General features: G+C 42.4%; 1 protein-coding gene across 5 annotated transcripts in view; it reads right to left on the minus strand.

Annotated features, from left to right (window-relative positions):
- Positions 1-906: 906 nt before the first annotated feature.
- Positions 907-20,212, minus strand: part of LOC310808368 (adenylate cyclase type 6-like) — a 31,908-nt gene continuing 12,602 nt past the window's right edge. For 3 of the 5 annotated variants that reach the window (XM_083675228.1, XM_083675226.1, XM_083675227.1), the window contains 21 exons: positions 14,419-14,568; positions 14,044-14,165; positions 12,984-13,095; positions 12,625-12,752; positions 12,246-12,404; positions 11,915-12,056; positions 10,837-10,965; positions 9,902-9,930; positions 9,511-9,658; positions 9,277-9,374; positions 9,045-9,132; positions 8,293-8,409; positions 6,766-6,927; positions 6,368-6,543; positions 6,245-6,277; positions 5,830-5,859; positions 5,586-5,718; positions 4,666-4,929; positions 4,295-4,499; positions 3,919-4,043; positions 907-3,105 (listed from right to left, as the gene is read on the minus strand). In XM_083675228.1, the coding sequence (XP_083531354.1) occupies positions 2,977-3,105; positions 3,919-4,043; positions 4,295-4,499; positions 4,666-4,929; positions 5,586-5,718; positions 5,830-5,859; positions 6,245-6,277; positions 6,368-6,543; positions 6,766-6,927; positions 8,293-8,409; positions 9,045-9,132; positions 9,277-9,374; positions 9,511-9,658; positions 9,902-9,930; positions 10,837-10,965; positions 11,915-12,056; positions 12,246-12,404; positions 12,625-12,752; positions 12,984-13,095; positions 14,044-14,165; positions 14,419-14,568 (2,679 nt within the window). In that variant the 3' untranslated portion in view covers positions 907-2,976. Of the gene's footprint in view, positions 3,106-3,128; positions 3,192-3,918; positions 4,044-4,294; positions 4,500-4,665; positions 4,930-5,585; positions 5,719-5,829; positions 5,860-6,244; positions 6,278-6,367; positions 6,544-6,765; positions 6,928-8,292; positions 8,410-9,044; positions 9,133-9,276; positions 9,375-9,510; positions 9,659-9,901; positions 9,931-10,836; positions 10,966-11,914; positions 12,057-12,245; positions 12,405-12,624; positions 12,753-12,983; positions 13,096-14,043; positions 14,166-14,418; positions 14,569-20,212 lie in introns of those variants that run through there. The other 2 variants (XM_083675229.1, XM_083675230.1) reach the window with 2 other exon arrangements.

Below are 20,212 nucleotides of genomic sequence, written 5' to 3' on the forward strand. Positions count from 1 at the left end.
GTCTCCTGGGTCCTAAAGTTATACTATTTCCATTTCGCGGAGAGGGCCGTGTCCACCCACTTCAGACATACATTCCTTACAAACAAGATCACATTCTTTACATTTGCGATGCAGACCAATTTCACTGTACATGAGTCATATGTCCAATAGTATGCTATTTGCTTTATAGTCTAGTCCTACTGTATGAGGGGAAAAAAATCATACAGCTTAATTAATGTTCAGCATAGAGTGCTGTAAGTTAACATAGCCATTACCTCAACAGAAATCCATTATTCATGTGAAAGCAATTAAATACTATCTCCAGTATCGCCGTCTTGAAACCGTATACTGATTTATTCAGACATTGAGAAGCCGCGCGGCAAAAGAGACGCTCTGGCAGATCTCTCCAATTACTGTCGGTGGGAGAAATCTTGATTGCAGGCTATTGATTGACGTCTTTGTTTAGGAAATATGAATTATAGCCACCTAATGCAAAACCATGTGTTATTTATAATCGAGAAGTCAACTAATAAATAATAAAAAATGTCACCAAATACGAATAGGATTTTGTGCATATCAGTTGGCTAATAAGGAGAGAAGAAAGTGAAAATGCTGTAATGTTTCACTGCCCTCCAGTGGTGCTAAACTGTAATAGTTGCACTGAAAAGTTCAAACCCTACACTTCCCATTAAATGAACTTAAAACCGTCTTATTCCATTTAGGAACACCCTAAACAAGTGGTTGCAAGTGTCCGAGTGACAGATGCATAAAGAGAGTGCGTCAGTTGTAAAGAGGAAATGAAGATTTCATAATTCCTTGTAGCCAGGCCTATTACAATAACCCAAACATCATACCCTTTGCAGATATCAATTTCATACATTCCTCATAGGGTCCAGGTAGGCTCTGAATAATAGGTGAATAATCATGAATAATACAAAACAGCCATTTATTGATTTCTTATTCAAGGGAAAATCAAACCAAAGTACCAATAAATTCTGAAAGTGTTTTTTTTTTTTCCTTGGAATGGAAAAACAAACAGCATTTTGTTGGCTTTTAAATTCAAAGATAGTACAAGACTAATGTAAAAAAATGAGGGACAACAAAAACAAATTAAATATCAATGCCAATGCCCTCCTTCACAAACTGTTTGAATAGGGGAGCATTTGGCTCAGGTCAAGGGTTAGGGTTAGGGTTAGACAAAAAAAGACAAAAAAAGACAAAAACACCAAGATACATCTCCTCTCCTGATGTACAAGAATCAGTGCATGGAGGGATGAGTGGTATCAAGGAGAGTTGGTGGACAGAGTCAACATATACCTTCATTCCTAAACACTATTGTTAACATTATTGTTTGACCCCTTATTCACAAACTGTAGTACAGCAGTTCCTCCCCTTTCCTCAGCCATGTTGGCACCATTGAGTGGCTTTCTGATTATGTCATTGCAAGCCAATTAAACTGTTTCTGTTTTTTTATTGTTGGGGAAAAAGTGAGTGGTATACATATCTTTTGTTACTTGTAAGTTACGTGTAAGTACATTAATAAGATAACCGTTTTAAAATACTCTTTGGGGGATATTAGATCCTGCCAATACTATCAGATACTGTCAAATACTGATAAGTGCAGATGCTGCCATTGGTGCTATGAGGACCAAGAGTGTTGCCATGGAAGGGGTTAACACCTTTGTACAGTACAAGGCAAAAGTTTGTGAAATGGCAGAAAACAACTGTAGTTTATCCCAGTGTAAAACTGCACTATAAATACTGTGCAGACAACCAGCTGGTGCCCATACTACAGTAGCAATGCAAAATCAATTTAAAGGTGTTTAGTCATTTAAGTTGGAATGAATGAAATTGTAATCACAATCACAGTCAAATAAAAGGAATGAAGTAGGTGATTAAAAAGAAAGTCAACAAACATCAAAATCAGGAATGAACACAGTGAACTCCAAAGTATGAGATATAAAAAAAAACACATGCCTTGCAGCAATCAATTTGGCAAGAAAGCATTTGTCATACAGTATCATTACAACCTCACAGTGAAAAGTTATGCCCCTTTAAAGATAAAGAACACACACACACACACACACACACACACACACACACACACACACACACACACACACACACACACACACACACACACACACAACTTCTCATAACAGTTAAAACAATCTCTCTAGTACCATGGTACCAAAGCAACCGTTTGTCCTTCACTATGATTTTGTTTTGGCTTGTACCAAAAAAATACACTACAGAGAAGAAAGTTGATCATACATATAAATGAGGAAACACACAGCCCTCTGTCCATTCTGTGTGTAACGGCTACCCCGAAACAATTGAGGCTCTGAAAGGAACATAGAAAACCAAGCCAAGGCTTCTGCCCTGTGTGTGTGTGTGTTTTCTCCTTCATGGTATATCAAGTCGAAAACAAAAGAAGTGTTCGTCCCTGTTCGTGACGTGTACCGTGGCCTTTGTTGTCAAAAGTGAAAAAGACGAATAACAACTCAGGATAACAATTGTTCTGTAGACAATTCAAAGATAACTGACAGATGTGTGTAGTGTCCCTCATATCAAACATTTGTTCTTTGGTCATTTTCATCCTTATTTTTATCCTTGCATATTTCATTTAATGTACATAATATAGTTTGTTACAAGGTTGTCACAAAAATCAATCCTCATTAAAATAAATAATGACTCCGGATGTGAAGTACTGCAGTTCTCAAACAAATATAGCCTTTTGTTCAGTCATTTCCTTCTAAGGCAACGGGTCTTCATTAATTCAATCTTTCAAGCAGCTTGTGAAAAAAGCCTTGAAATGAGAACAAGCTTCCTTCTTACATGTGTGCATATGAATACATGACCACACCAACCATGTCCTTCTCCCCCAGTGTATTCACATGGTCCAGTGCTCATTAGTGAGTTGACCATTGTTCTCTCTCTTTCCTTCTCTCTCCCTCCTTCATGTCTGTGCAGTGGGAGCCACTTGACCGTCCGCCGTTAACTGCCCTGGGGGCCATTGGTTAGGAAGTAAGTGGTCATCTCTCCCTTCCCCTTCACTTTGACCACACCTCGACACTCCAGCTGGTAGCCTTTGTTGACCAGGACATGGTACAGGTCTGTGGTCACCTAGGAGACGACAAGGACACATGGCACTCCACCCTTCACACAGGCAATGTCAGCTACAGCAGCACACGAGTCACTCTTATAGGAGGCTGGTATTACAAAGGAGAAATAGAGCAATAAAAAGTTTGGGCTGTACTGATGAATCAAACAGATTAAATCAACTAATACTTTAGTTGACAATTTTATTTATTTATTTTAAACAATTTATCAGACCAAGTTAAAGCTAGAGTGAGTGACAGGTAGCTGGGACCATATATACTGAAAAATGTATGCACTCACTGCAATGTAAGTCGCTTTGGATAAAAGTGTCAGCTAAATGGCTCAGTTCAAGAAACTACAGTAGCACCCTTTTGTCTTAATCTATGGACATTTTTCACACCTTTGATTTGGAGGCCATCATTTAATTGTTACCTTGGAGAGTACCCTATTACTCTCTATTGTTTAGGCACCACTTTGGGTTTCTAGACATGTTTAGAAAATCTCTGACTACTGACAGCCCTAATAAAAAGCAATACAGTGGTAGGTGTAGAGGTTATTACAATTGGGCACTTGAGTATTTGGCTACAGTTATTGTTGACTGTAATAAATCACATTCATTTGCACTGGTCATATCTGAGCATTGTATGGACAGCAGATGGCAGCATTGGCAAGTGTGACATTGAGGAGCACCGAAGAAATCTACATTGCATTCATGTTTAACTTTCTGATGCAGTATTTGTTGAGACTGTAGTATTTAGGGGGCATTTAATTCCTAGATTAGAAAAATAAATAGTCTCTCTTTATTTACAACTGACAACACATGGTGTAGATAGATACCTGGATACAGTCTGGGACTCCAGTGCTGTCCATGCGGCTGGCCACGTTGACTGTATTCCCCCAGATGTCATACTGGGGCTTCTTGGCCCCAATTACCCCAGCTACCACCGGTCCCATGTTCAGCCCTGAGGAGAATCAACCCACAGTCACCTGTCTGCGTCCCACCAGATCCCACTACTCACCACTTCTTCTAACCCTACAACCACTTGAGTGCCTTTACAAAAGGACTTCACCCCCAAACAGTGTATTGTTTTTATTTCAAGTGCACAAATGAGAAGAGATTCACAGTGAGAGTTCCTACTATTCCTACTAGTGCTTCAAATCATCCAGTCCCCATCTCCACCATTGGGTCCAGGCTCTAGCATGGTCCACTCACCGATCTTCATCTGGAAGTTGTTGAAGGAGTGCTCATTGATGTACTTCATCTGCTCCCTCAACCTCATGGCGTAGTCGGCCAGGGCCAGGATGTGGGAGCGGCCCTCACGGTCGAAGGTGGAGTCGTTGAGGCCCGAGGCCGCCATGTAGGTGCTACCAATGGTCTTGATCTTCTCCAGCTGCCTAAACTTGTCCTCGCTGATGATCTGGGGTGAAAACAAAGAATAGACAAGACACACTCATCAGCAACTGTTGTTCTTTTATTCATATCATCATATTTGCTTTGTGTCTTGCTTTCCCAACTACTCTCTTTGTAATACAATGTACATTTTCCCGCCCATACCCCTGCATCCTTGTCTCCTCCCCTCTCACCTCGTCAAAGTCGGCGATGATCTCATTAAGCAGCCTCAGACACTCCACCCCCTCATTGTTGGCCTCCAGCTCGACGTAGAAGTCGGAGAAGTTGCTGATGGAGGCGAACATGACGGCCACGCACTCGCAGGACTGGTAATACAGCTCGTCGTTCCGCCGCTCGCGCGCCAGGAAGTGGGCAGCCACATCCTTGGGTAGGATGTTGTGGAGGAGGCGCCGGTTGTAGGCCTGCAGCTCCTCCATCTCCTCTTTCTCTTCTGTGGCCTGGGGAAGAAAGATGAGCAGAGCACAAGGTGGAAAGGGGGTTTTGTTAATGATAAAAAGCTGGATTGATGGCTGAAGCTGTGATATATTAGTATGGAGGTAGTCTCTATAGCTCTGTTCTGCTCCTTGAAGTTTCCATATGGCTTCTCCACCAAAATCTATATGTATGTATTGTCTGTCTTGTCTTTTTGCTGTGTGTGTGGTATGTTGTGCTCCTCACAATGCTGTACTGAAAACAAATTCCACCAACCTTGATTATGTGGCAGTAAAAAGATCTTGTACATCGAGGAGTGATGATTTAGGCCTATTGCCCCATTAATTCTGGATATATGTGCTTAACACCTTGCAGTCCAATTCAACTATTATTATGACAGAATCCCTCTCTGAAGAATGTCTGCATTATTTTTCTGAAAAGTCACTTTGTTACACTGTAAAAAACTAGCATTTTGTTACCCTTTCCAGAATGAATGTGGCCCTATGGGGCCCAAAATATGACTACTCTGTATCTAAGGAAGCAACATAACTAAAAACTAAAAACTTAAAAACTAAAAACTCCGGGTTAATCAACTACAGCCAAGGTCAGGGCCAAACCAGGAAAACATATTTAAAAAGAGGTGAAACTTGATGACAGTGTGAGTATGCAGCATCTCTCCTACCTGCAGCTTCCACAGGAAGTCCAGGCGTGCGGTGGACTCCACCTGCTGGGCATGCAGGTACAGAGCCAGCACAAACACTGTGAGGATCACTGGGGTCATGACCTTCAGAGACACCTTGGTCACACTCTCCTGGCTATGGGAACAAAGGAGAATATGGAGTCACATATGCAAGCAGAACACATACACGGATGCAAACAGAGCTAGGAGGTGTACATGACACTTATTTTGGACGAAGGCAACTTACCATTGCTCTGTTTCGTTGAAACTAGTGAACCTAGAAAAAGAAATGAACAGCAGTAACAACAGGAACCCTGTATCAATGAACAGCAGTATTTTACTGTGTTGTATATTCAATGTGTTGTTTTGCAATTATATTTATATGTGGACAGGTCGCACCCACAAAAGACACCTTGGTGTCAAGTGTGTTTTCCCTGGATAAATAAAGGTTAAATAAAATACAAATCAAATCATGGTCTGTTCTCGGACTGACTCGATTTAGACAGAACATTGTAAGTAAACACTTGGTTTATCCAAAGTTATTGTTTTTGCACTTTTTAGTACATTTTGGGCCTAGAATTTATATTGGTATATGACTACCGATGCTAGAGTACATAGAGTGTTTTCAACAGGAAAAGCAGTTCTTTTTAAATAAAACTTACCATTGTAGAGAGTCATTCAAAGGTGAAAAAGAGCTGAGGGAAGAAAAAGGTAACATTTTCACTTTCTGCAGGAGAGGAGTGTGTGTGTGTGTGTGTGTGTGTGTGTGTGTGTGTGTGACTCACAGGCTGTTGGCTGTGACCAGGAGGTCAGCGTTGTCAAACAGGGCCACCTGAGGCCACTCTACCAGCAGCAGGAAGGTGAGCTGCAGGAGCAGCATGAGGGCCAGCTTCCCTATGCTGCTGATGTGGAGGAACACTGAGCATGCCAGCAGGGTCAGCAGCACACTGTAGCAGAAATACTGCAGCCACGAGAGGGGGTTGGGGGGGGAGAGAGAGAGAGAGAGAGTCAGGACTGTGGCAAGTGACATAGACATCATGTACAGTAGTCTGTATCACATCCATATTTAAGTACAAAAACACAGCATACAAAAGGCACATAACACAAACACACACACAGATATCTAAAAGCCAAAGCACAAGCAGACACAAACACAGACCAACACTAGGACCATGGGTGTCACCTCAGGGAAATGGCATGGCAGTGTGGGCTGACTGGGACACAGGGTCAGTCCGTCCTCTGCTGCCCTGCTCAGGTTGTGCAGGACACACAGAGTCACCAGGCTACTGTTGGTGTTCTGCTCACGGGCAACACAGTCTACCAGACCCTCTCTGTCACAGGTAAACTGCCAGGAGAGAATAGGAGAGAGTTGAATACAAACACACAGAAGGTTTATTTTGTTAAGTATATACAGTGCTGCTTGAAAGTTTGTGAACCCTACAGGGATGGTCATTATTTTTGTATAAAATATTAAAATTAACTTATAAAATCTCTTTAATATCTAAACCCCAATTAGTAATAAAGACATTCCAAATAAAGGACACAAACAATAAAATATGATATATTTTCATTGTTTATTTAACAAAAACTCAGATTTCATGTGTGCACAAATATGTGAACCTCTTCAGTCAATAGGTTGTGGCACCTCCATTAGCAGCAACAACTTGGAGTAAGTGTCTCGTATAGCCACCAATCAGTCTCTGACATCTGTTTTGAGGGATTTTTGCCCACTCCTCCTTACAGAACTAATTGATTGAGGTTTGAGGAGTGTCTGGCATGAACTGCCCGCTTCAGGTCCTGCCACAGCATCGCTTGAATGCTTTGGGTCGTTGTCTTGTTGGAAGACCCATTTTCAGTTCAGCTTTAGCTCCTTGACTGATGGCTTGACGTTCTGTTCAAGAATCTCCTGGTATGCCTCAGAATTCATGGTTCCCTTAATGATGTGGAGTCGTCCAGGTCCAGAGGAGGAAAACCAGCCCCAGATCTTGACATTCTCACCACCATGCTTGACTGTTGGGATAAGGTTCTTTTGGTGGTTTTGATTGTGACCAAAAAGGTCAATTTTGGAACGGACTTCCATGAATCTTCAGGCTTGTCTCTGGCAAAGTTAAGATGGGTAGTTTGGTTCTTTTTTGACAGCAGAGGCTTCTTCCTAGTAACCCTCCCATGAATGCCATTTTGATTCAGTGTTCTTCTTATGGTTGAAACATGCACAGTTCCCTGAGATGCAGCAAGGGAGGTCTGCAAATCTCTAGATGTTATGTTTGGGTTGGCTTTTACCTGATTTATTATTTTTCTTGTGGCACTTGAGGATATTTTGGAAGGGTGTCCACTTCTAGGCCGAGTTGCTGTCACGTTAAATGCTTTCCATTTGTAAATTATTTGCCTCACAGTGGACTGATGGAGCTCAAATCTTGTTGAAATGATTGTATAGCCTCTCATATACCCTCTTCCTAATGTCCTCTGAGATCTCCTTTATAATTTAGTTTTTCTACTACACGCATGATTTCCTCTAAACCAACATATGGAATTGGTAAATATAAACCGGTTATGTCAGATTGAAGACCGGTTCTGATTAAATAAAGATTTCATGGTAAAAACTAAAAAAATCTATAATTGCACAAGGGGTTCACATACTTTCAAGCAGCACTGTATATATTTAGTATATAGTATATAATTGTCATTGCAGAGCGAAATACTGGTTCCCTACCATGTTGACGAAGGCAGAGATGAAGAGAAGGATGATGGTGAGGACTCCTACTAGGGTGCTGTTGGTGCGAGATTGAACTATCTTCTTTGTCACAGTCTGCAGGGCAGCTGGGAAAAGCTGTGGCACAGGGAGAAAAGGAAAGAGAGAGAGTTGGTGGGGGGGATGATAGAGTTATTCATCTTCATCCGTCTGTGTCATTCCTCAGTGTCTTTACCTTAGAACTCAATATGAATGCAGTCTCATTAAGTCAGACTCCATTTAAATGGAGAGTCTGACAGCGCACCTATCGAAAAGTGCTGATGGGAGGCGGTGTATCTGGTGAATTTCACACGCAACACACTTATTCTACCAACAAATAAAGAGGAGTGCATCAATTTGAAGGTGGGGATTACAACCAGATAAAAAATAAATTGAAATGTTTGCATCAAAACGTATTCAGCTAATTTCATGTTTTCATTTTGTGCGATGCCTGGACATAGGTTTGTAAACAATAGCATGGGCGGAGGCCTACATCATATGGAGCCTACATCAAAAAAAAGTTTTGAGGGGTGTGGACTTGCTTACAATTTCCGACAGCACTTTTTACACCCTGCGCCCCCAGGATCTCAATCAAGAAATTAGATTCTGGTATGCAAGATATGCATGATATAAATGTATCATAACAGTCAACTGTCATACAGAGATATTTTGAATGCATGTTAATGACAGGTGATTGTATGATTATAGAGAATACTGGGGATATTGGCCCTTACCTTGATACAGGAGTAGATGGCACAGATGAAGAGGATGTTGGCAAGGATGATGAAGATACTGATAAAGAGGCCCAGCATGAGGGGTGTGCTGCAAAGGTGAAGAAATGACGTTGATCTAACTCCTCATAGACTAATGAAAGGTCAAATCCTATGACCACAATAAAAAAAAAAAAAGAGTCATCATTTTCAATCATACAGATTACATGTGTAAACATTGGGTGTTGAAGCTTACTGTGGAAAGATGATGATCTGTATGAAAGAGATGAAGCAGAAGACCAAGAGGGCACAGGCAACGTAGCCTCCGAAACGATCATCCACCTTTTTGGAATACTGAAAACACAACGTTGACAAGAAACACTAGGTCAATTAATAGCTGTGTAGCCAGTATTACAGCAGCAAACTACTGCCTACAGTACACAATCAAATATATATATCATACAATAGACCCCCCGTTATTTTTCCTAACCTTTTTCTCCAGGTTGGAGGTCTGGAAGGTGAGCAGGAACTTCTTGACATGGTCTTTGCGGAGCTGGTCGATGCTCCGGGCATCGATGGCTCGTCCTAAAAACTCGTCGACTTCGTCTTCTGGATTTAAAGCCTCCTGGGCACAGCGGCTAGGGAGCGGACGTGAACAATAGGGACGTAATGTAATGGAGACATGCTCATCTGTGACAGGCAGAATGAATCAGAGCTAATAGGGGATTAGTGCAGGGATGAATCTGATCCTATAAAACCAAGTCAAGTCTAAACTTAGCCCAACACTACACTAACAGCCTGCCAGTCAGAGACACAGTCAGTGCCTACACACAGTTACCCAATAACAACCCATGGTGCCAAAATAAGAGGGGCTCACTCACTTGTCTTTACTGGATGATTCGTCAATGCCCTAGAAAAAAGAGAGAGAGACAGAGACAGAGAGAGAGAGAGAGAGAGAGAGAGAGAGAGAGAGAGAGAGAGAGAGAGAGAGAGAAAGACAGAGAGAGAGAGAGAGAGAAAGACAGAGAGAGAGAGAGAGAGAGAGAGAGAAAGACAGAGAGAGAGAGAGAGAGAGAGAGAGAGAGAGAGAGAAAGACAGAGAGAGAGAGAGAGAGAGAGAGAGAGAGAGAGGGTGAGACAAGATTAGCACGAAGCCAGTGAAAACACAGTGAAACCGAAAAACACACACAGACTCAGACATCTGCACAGTTAATCCCACAGAGCCAGACTGATGTTTTAATTAATGCTTGGAGGCTTCAAATTACACCCTCCTCCCCTCTTGGGCACAAACCCTCAGAGAAATAGAGAACAAGAGAAGAGGAAGAGAGGGTGGGGGGGGGGGGGGGGGGGAGAGAGAGAAAGAGGGAGAGAGAGAGAGAGGGGTTTCCGGGGATGAAACAAGACTGATCTCACATACACTGTGAATCACATCAGAATCAGTAGCCAGTGTTAGACTGGGTGTCCCTGCTGCCAGCTGTCCATTATTGTGGTACGGCCCTGTAACTCCCACTTGTTTGATGGCTTATGATGATGGGATCAATAGTTTTTTTCTGTTTTCCATCGGCTGTTTTAAAGGCTTTAGGCTAGTATCATATGCGTGTCGCTCTGGGGATCAAGCCTGGGCTTGGTAGTGGAACTCTTTATAACCAATACACAGCAATCACTCCACACGCCACAGCCACTTCATCTCCAGTTTCAACCTTGAGCTCAACAATAAAGAGAAAACTCTCAAAAATAACATCTAGCGTAAGAAAAAAAGTTGTGAAAAAGTTGTCCATGTACGCTGGTCCTGGTGCACATTGTTCGTTAGTCTCACCATCTGTCTGAAGACTTTGGAGTCCTTAGTTCTGGAGAAGGACCTGTCGGGCACCCAGCGTGGCAAGAGGCCCTCTGTGGAGTTGGCACGCGTCCGCTGCATCTTGGCCATCGTGGCTTTCTCCTCTTTCTGCAGGAAGCAGACAGACCAGAGGTGAGACACTAGCCACCATTGAAAAGACAGGCTTTACAAGCTAAGTCGTAACGTAAGGTACAGTTTAGAGAGGGCATGAGTACTCAAACGGACAATAAAACTCAATCTTTAACCACAGATCACATTTTCCTTGCATCCTGCTGTAAACATGCTTGCTATTGATTTTGCAATGTAGATCATCTAAGATGCTCTATGTATTGGTTGTGACACAAAGCTCAGTCAGTGGTGAAATTAAAATGAGTGTCCCCCTCAATTTTTGGGGCGATTAATGGAGAATACGTTTGTCTCACGAGTGTATGTAGGCTACAACTTTGGAGAGGGTGGACAAACCTTTACAGCAGGATTTTTTTTTTTTTTTTGTGTGTGCGTACACACACAGATCACACATCTTTGCTGCTCCTGCCTCTCGAGAGTCAGCCGTTACTCTAAAGTTGGTTGTGCTTCTGACCAGTTAGACTGACTAACTAGTGTCTGTTCTGATTCGGTTTAGCAGCTTCAGCAGGTTCTATTAGGCTACAAATAAAGCAAATTTGTTATTTGGATAAATCTTTTGTTAAGACTTATTAACTCCCATATTCGTCCGATGGTTTGGCTGATTGCTGAAACGCAAGTCATTTTTCCTCTCATATCTGCTCTGTGTATCCACTTGATACACGCACAGCGCCTCCTGCTAAGGTCAAGTGTTAAAGCTGCAGTCAAGTTTATTTATTTATTTATATGAGAGTACTCAAAATAAACTAGTACTAGTACTATACATGGTCTGTATGTTATAGTCTCCAAAACATGGACTGTTAAGCTGAGTTTATAGTACAGTAGACCACCTTAACCCTGACCTGACAGTCAACTAACCTACTACAAGGACCGCTTAACACAATGGACTTTTGGATAGGATGGGGTGTGACAGAGGCAAGGGGGTGTGACCGACCCTTTTCTGGCTGCAGCCCAGGACCAGGAAGGTCTCGATGCTTTTCTCCTTCAGGTAAGCGTTCCTCTCCCCCCCGGTGCCTGGCTCCACTTCATAGTCCCCGTTCAGGTACTGCAGGGTGGCCTTGGTGATGTGGATCCGCCTGACACACACACAAGTTCACAGAGGGGTCAAACTGATATCAGGACAGGACATGTCCTTCTGGATATTAAGACTACAGTAACAGGGCAATCAATACTCATCTTAATACTCGCAGTATACACAGTATAATGAGAGCCTATGGATATATTTGATGGTATGTTGAGTGGGAGGGGTTTATGTCCTCACTCACCCTGCCTTGCCCCCCGCCTCCATCTGGTTGGCCAGCGTGACATCGTTGGACCACACATCAAACTGCCACTTGCGCAGGCCCAGTACCCCGCAGTGGACGCGTCCGCTATGAATGCCCACCCGCATGTTGACATTGACACCCGTGACCTCTCTCACCAGCCTACAGACAGACAGACAGACAGACACACAGACACAGCATCAGAGACCCTGTGACATAAAACACCTCCCTCTTAAAGGTTTCACACCATAGCAGTGCTAGGAGATATTCAGTTGTCAAAAAATGCAGTAAACAAAACTTGATAATTCAAAACCATATAGATCGGTTATTAGTGGGAACCCTTTATGAAAGTGTGAGACGTGTGTGTGTGTGTGAGACTCACGAGATGGCCTCTATCATGTCCACTCCCATTTCCACACAGCAGTGTGCGTGGTCAGCCCTGGGCTCAGGCAGCCCAGATACACAGTAGTAACAGTCCCCCAGGATCTTGATCCTAAGACAGTGGTTCTCCTGCACAGCACACACACAGACATTTACTTATTAGTCGTTTAGCAGAGGCTCTTATCCAGAGCACCTTACAATAAGTACACTCACCTAAAGTAAGTTACACATGCACAAGAGGTTAGAATTAGGGAGATGATTATAGTTATGACATGTTATGAATTTATATTAAAAAAATAATAAAAATAATAAAAAAATAAAGATGAGGTTGGGTTAACCATATGTTGTCCAATTGCTTACCGAAGCCAATTTGTCAAAGCGTGCAAAAAGTTCATTGAGTGTCATGACCAACTCCTGTGCTGTGCATTGCGATGCCAAGCTGGTGAAGCCTTCGATGTCTGCAAACAGTATACTGAGTGATGGAGAGAGAGAGAGAGAGAAACAGACAGAGAGGAAGAGAGAGATACAAATAAAGAGAGACAGAGAGAGAGAGAGAGAGAGAGAGAGAGAGAGAGAGATCAATAAGCATTGGCATGGTCTAGCGCCTCCATGGCTGGCTAGCTATGAGAGCCTTGTAGAGAGAGAGAGTCATTTGTTCAGCTCTGGTTTGCATCGTCTCGTCTGGGCCAAACTAGGTCACATCCAAGCCCTGCCCCAGCCCTTCCCACTGTGATTCAGCACTTCCCTCTCCAACGGAGAAGAAGCAGCCTCTTTGCATGGCTCTCATTTCAGACTTGTGATTGTAATTAACAAGAAGAAAACAACAGAGCGGAAGACGTTTATGGAAGACAGGCAACAGGTGGCGCTGTTGGCCCCATTATGTTCCGGCTCCTTAAAAATACTGACAGACAGACGTTGTCGACGGAGAGACACTCATTGATTCTTCCCATCCTACGTTAAATTAATTGAATTTAGTCCTTGAGCGTGGTTGGAGGAGCTTGTTCATATCTGGGTCAGGAGACAGAGGTAGGATGTTAGGTGGTGCAGGTCTATGTCCTTAGTCCTAAATTGACCTCAATTGACTCTCACCAGCAGGCTAATTGATGGAGAGATCCTATCAGCTGGTGGTAATGAGCCATTCCCACTCTAATCTTGTCTATGTGACCAGTGTCACACATAGGCCGGACCCTGACGGAGAACTGAGGGACAAGTAGGGGAACTCTGCCTTCTATACATTACTACTCAAAGTAGTCCATGTACACATTTAACTCATTCATGAATAGCAGTTACATACGATTTCATAAGAGCTAGTGTTTCATCAATGACAGTGTCAGGCCATCAATAAAGGTATCACTGCTATCTTATTCGCCAACAGCACCACTTGTTGAGGCAGGGTGAAATGTTGTGTATCTGTGTTTACCTGACATTGTCATGTTTCTGGATGTAGATCTTGTGAAACATCATATCTTCCTTCTTGGCATTGATATCTTCCTTCATCTCCATGGCAACGTGCCTTGGCAGCACAGACAGCAGCAGGCGCTCCTGAAAAATGTGTATGACGGGGGGGGGGGGCAGAGAGAGAAAGAGAGAGCACTCAGTTCAGCCCATTCACTTTCCTCTGTTTCCACAGCTAGAATCCTCAATGAGTCATTGCCTTTGTTGGTATATGCGTGGGAACATGTTGGTAAAATAAGAAATTGAGACACACTCCATATACTCTGAACATATTGTTGACCTAAAAAAAAAATGGGACAAACAAATTAAGCCAACACATGTAATTTGTGTGTGTGCGTACCTGTTGCTGATTCTCTCTCTGCAGGTGCAGCCTGGCCTGGATATATCCTCTGGTCTCCTGGAAGGCTTGTCTCTGGGACACCTCAGCCGGGTAGTGGGTACAGATGCCGATCATATTAGTGCACAGGAAGATCAGCACGTTGGCACTGATCTGGGGAGGTCAAGACACACACAGGAGAGGATGTGGAAGTGAGGGAAATAAGGACACATAACATGACGGTACAATGCACCTTGTTTGACCTGGGTGAGGCAAATGTTGTTTTCGAACCTATATGTCAAAGGATTTACTGCAGCAATAAATACAGAAATGTTTGAAAAGTAAATCAAATGTGACATGGTTAGAGACGATGGGGCAATTGTGCATTGTGGTTTTTCAGATGGGACATTCTTGAGATGTCTTACTGAAGACTAAGAGAGCTTGGAGTAGAGGGTTAAACACACTGTCAAACCCTCCCCTGCTAATACTGTTAATATGATTACTGTAGCTGCATCAAATGATTAAGTGGGCACCAGTAAGACAGAATGATGTTGTCTGGCTTCTTTATTGAATCAGATAATACACCAGAATAGGAGTCATTCGATAACAGAGAGACATGGGGACACCCCTATAGCTAGCATACTCTGCCTTGCACTATGCAGCTCTAGGCAAATGCTAACAATTGTACATTAAACCTATCGTAAACACAACACAGCACAATACAACAGCGGCATTATCAGCAGCCTTATCTGTGGGCATCTAAGCGACGTTTAGCTAGCCTGCAGTTAGCTTAGTGAGGTTGTTGACCTCAAAAACATTCCTCTCTTCCAGCAAGCAGGCCAGTGTCTATAAGTGATTTCTCCTCTCACCAGACCTCAGCCAATGCTCTACACAGAACACCACAGCACCGGAGTCACCAGCTCTGGACTCCCCCTTCTCTGTGTCTTGTGTGCGCACACACACACACACACACACACACACCTGGGAAAATAGCTTGACCCCGGAGTAGAAATTGTTTCATAAGCAGATTACAGTACATCATCAATAATGAGGAAAAGCAACAAACATGAACTAGCATCGGCAGAAGTTTCATCCCAGGCAGCCATTCTTTCTAGATGAACAGGGTGGTGGGCTTTCCTCAAACAATAATATACATGAGTTACTGGGAGGCTTAACTTTATTTCACCAAAGTCAATCATACATGACAGATATTGACCACTCAATAATGGGGAGTGAATTCTGCTCAGAAAATAAAGAGTGTGGTGTTCCATTCCTCTAACTTTCTTTGTCTTGAACATAGTGGCTGGAGGATAGGGTGACTTACTTAACAAATTCACATAAATCTCAACATCAGTACCAGCATTTATGAGCTACAGCTGGTATGTGGCCAAACCTGTGTGTGTGTCTGTGTGTTCGTCTGGGAATGCACATATACTGCATGCTTGCATGCATGTGCATGCATCCATTCGTTTCAATGGAGTTTTACGCTAGCTCATTAGCATGAACGTGAAGTTGTCTTCTTATCTGCCAAGTAGAAAAACAGACCTAGCTAGGGATAGAGCAAATACTATATATGAGAGATCTGTTGATCAAAATACAGAAAATAACAAATATAGCTTCACAAGTTGTGCTAAAATAAAGGTCTTGTTTGTGGAACGGTGGCAGGCTGAATTGCCTCTCTCTACAGTGGAGATGAAATTAGGTTGACAGTGTATACACAGGGACAGGCCCCATGTTGTCACAACAAGAGGGAGGTAATCTTACTACATGTACTCCCAACAAAAGATCTATTACCTTGAGACAGTGGCTGCCTAACTGAACACTGTTTATCTGACCTGATAACAGAAGTATGGGCTCTGTAGCCTAGTCAACCCTAATTCCATTTGAAAATAACAGACCAACTAAGATAAAGAGGACAGCTGTAAATAAATAAACAAGTAAACAAACCATGTGTTGAACAACAACAAATCCAAGATGGGGATTTACAAAAAATCCTGTAATTGTGAGGAGAATTCAGCCTGTTTATTTGGATATTGTGCCATACAAAATGGTCTACAGATGCTCACACGATCAACAAACTATTGCAACTCTGTTGATATGCAACAACTTGGAGAAATACACTCATCTCATTACAACAAGTCTCCCATTCGGAAGGTTTTCAGGAAAGGAGAGAATGAGCTCTACTTGTCCCTTGATGTGTGATGACAGAATGGCTGATGTCAACTAACTCTCTTCTCTAGAGTCCCAGACAAAAGTTGCCATGATGTATCAGCCTCCTTCTGGGTTGCTGGAGACCAGAAGTGCGATGCTGAAGCCAGGCTCATCGTAATGGAACCTCTACTGCTCTATTCTGACTGATGGAGGGATTGTCACCCACTTAACCACTAGATAGGATGTATGCCACAACCTCAATCAACTGGTGATATACACTCACTGAACATTTTATTAGGAACACCTGTACACCTTCTGATGGTGAAGGTGGTGTAATGGTGTGGGGAATGTTTTCTTGGCACACTTTGGGCCCGTTAATCACAATCAATCATCGCTTGAATGGAATCAATGCCACAAAGAATTGAGGCTGTTTTGAGAGCAAAGGGATAGCAAAGGGAAGAGAGCTCTGTGACATAACTTGATCACATTCCTTCATAGCAGATGGTGAAGAACAGAGTTGACTAAACTAGATAACTTCGTTAGGTTGCCTGCTTTAAATACAGGACCACCTGCTCTTCTCAAATGACTTCAGTAGTCAGCGTCAGCTCATTTTCCATTTACCCAAATGAGTGTGACCATATATATGTATATCAATGGGTGTGACGGGTTTCAAGCACTCTGAATCATTTGATGAGATGGCTTTTGATAATTGGAGGAGTAGACTCCTAACATGCTTATAGATCACACATAATTCAAATTCATGGACATTTGTTTCACAAATAGGACAGCAGATCAGAGAGAGATATCAATTTCATTGTCCCAGACGGGCTCTTAACTTTGAAGGCCCACTGCCACACACACATTCCCTGGATAAAGAACAGGCAGTGCTCGAATGAGCCAGTCAAATGTCTGTGAGGCTCCCTTTGATCTTAGGGCAACAACAGACACAACTGACTCTATCTCCCTCCATTCTATTACACTACAGTACAGACTCCACAAAGAAGGGTGAGGGGAGCGGAAACGAGAGGGGACTTTCTTAAGGTGTTCACAATGCCTGTCTATTCATACCAAATGTGGCGGACTCAACATTTACTTAAGCAAAAACCTCTGTTTGGCGGCAGACTTGAAAAGAGTCTAAACATTGGCTTATAAGGTGAAGAACCTCATGAGGTTTTATGGAGAGATTGGGTGACAGAGGAAAAAAGAAGAGAAGGAAGAGAATGGCTTGGCTGACACACACACACACACACACACACAAATGATAAACAATCAATTCCTCCCCTCACAACCAGAGTAGAGGGATACCAGCCGACCCCGACGTCAGGATCAGTTCATTTAGAGCAAAACATTACCCGATGTCTGTTACAGCAGCCCATTGATCTATAACCGATGATTTAATAACATGCAACATGGTGGGAAAGTGACCTTCCAGTACTCTTCCTGCAGGTCTTATGTATCATCTGCATGTGCATGTGTGAAGGCCCCAGTAGGAGAGAGTCAATGGTAACTACCTTCAGGGTACTACAATTGTCAGAGGTTGTCTCTACTGCATTGTAGTATTGGCCAAGAGGCTTTTTGTTAGCTGTTTCTGCTACTTGCTAAGATCACACAAATACAGTCAACCTCTTTACCCTTTTCAGGATAGTACAGTCTGCACAGTGTCAAGACAGCAGAGAAGCCATAGACCCTGCGCTGTAATGCAATGGTAGGCCTATATGATCGATTGATTTTTAGTTATTTAATTGTCAGTGCACCTTCTAATGGTGCCCAGACCATGTGGGCTTATGAGACACTAGAGTCAGATACTAAATGTACATTATTTACAACAGCTATAATCACATTCATTTATTTATTTACAATCACATTTACAACAGTTACTGTGGGGGAAATACGTATTCAACACATCAACCATTTTTGAATTCAACATATTTATATTGCAGCTATTTCACATGAAATTTAGACCAGACATTGGAATTAACTCAATAAAACTACATAGCTAAAGAAATGTTAACATTCCAACCCATAAAAAGCTATGTGCAATAAAGTGGAATGACACAGGAAAAAAGCACTGAACACAGTAAGAAAAAGCACTAAACCAGCTTATGCCACAAATGAGTTCTCCTACCTATGCTAATTAGAATCAGCTGGGTTAGTCATGTTGGTGGGTAAGTACTTCCACTCTTTGAAAAAGGGTTTCCCACCTCTGAATGCATCAAACAAACAAACAAACTAATTTGTCACCAAGCTTTCCTGCAAGAAACATCTCATGATGGGTTGAGGCAAAGAGCTCTCTCAAGACCTTCGCAAAACAAGATTGTTGAGCAACATAGTAATGGCACTGGTTACCGACGGATTTCTCAACTCCCCAATGTTCCTATAAGCACCATTGGAGCCATTATTCGCAAGTGGAAGGAACATCACTTGACCATCAACCGGCCACACACAGGAGCTCCTTGCAAGATGGACAACGATCCAAAACATACTGCAAAGGAGACTCTCCATTGGTTCAAGAGGAAGAAAACAAAGGTGTTGGACTGGCCTAGTCAATAGCCAGACTTAAATCCAATAGAAAATTTGTGGAAGGGATTGAAGATCAGAATCTTCAAGATTTAAACACTGTCTGTGTTGAAGAATGGGCCAAAATCCCACCTGATCACTGTGAGAGATTAGTTTTTTCATACAGGAAGTGTCTTGAAGCTGTCATTGGAAATAAAGGCTTCTTCACCAAGTATTAAATACATTTCAGTTAGCGTGTTCAATACTTCTTTCCTGTGTCACTCCCCTTTATTGCACATATGTTTTTTTTATGGATTGGAGTGTTACAATTTCTTTAGCTGTGTAGTTTTATTGAGTTAATACCAATGTCTGGTCTAAATTTCATGTGAATAGCTGCAATGGAAATATGTTGAATAAAAAAAATTGTTGATGTGTTGAATACTTATTTCCCCCACTGTATAATCATGTTTGCATAAGATGAAAGTACTAATGTTAGCTACAGTACCTACTCTATAACAACACTATCTACTGTACCAATGTAACTACCATGTAAACACATCAGTTAAAAGACAACTATTTTAAGTGGGACCAAATGCAGTAACAGGGGTTAAGATCGATATGCATAGCAATAGCAGGCATTGAGACATCACAGGCTAACACCAATTACACAAAGATATAGGAATTTGCCAAACTCTATGTTTATAAATACAGATCTGCCAAAGGTTGAGGTAAGGTTTTTTTTTTTACAATCAACAGTATCATTGATTAAATAGATTCTTAGTCATCATAACAACACATTACAATACATTTAGGCAGGGTGGGCAAATGTCCCAACTGTATAACAATGGCTAGGTTTGGGTATATCATGCTGGGTTAACCATGATTATAACAGGAGACTCCAAAAGGCTTGTGTAGAGAAAATGTGTGATGTGCAACTGGATTGTGGCCAATCCCCCAGTCCCACTATAGATGGAGCAAAGTTGAAAGGCCAGCAAGTTATCTCCCCTAAGCCAACACACAGACTCGAGGGACTCTAGTTGTTGTTGACATGGAGAGCTTGTCTCCAACTGCTGACCTTTGAGAGGCATCTGGAACTCTGAAAATGTCTCACAGATATGACTGTCCTGGTCTTTCATTTATGATCAGTCATGATGACTCTATGGTGGCATCT

This window comes from Argentina silus (genome assembly GCF_951799395.1).
Source record: "Argentina silus genome assembly, chromosome: 8".
Taxonomy (NCBI): domain Eukaryota; kingdom Metazoa; phylum Chordata; class Actinopteri; order Argentiniformes; family Argentinidae; genus Argentina; species Argentina silus.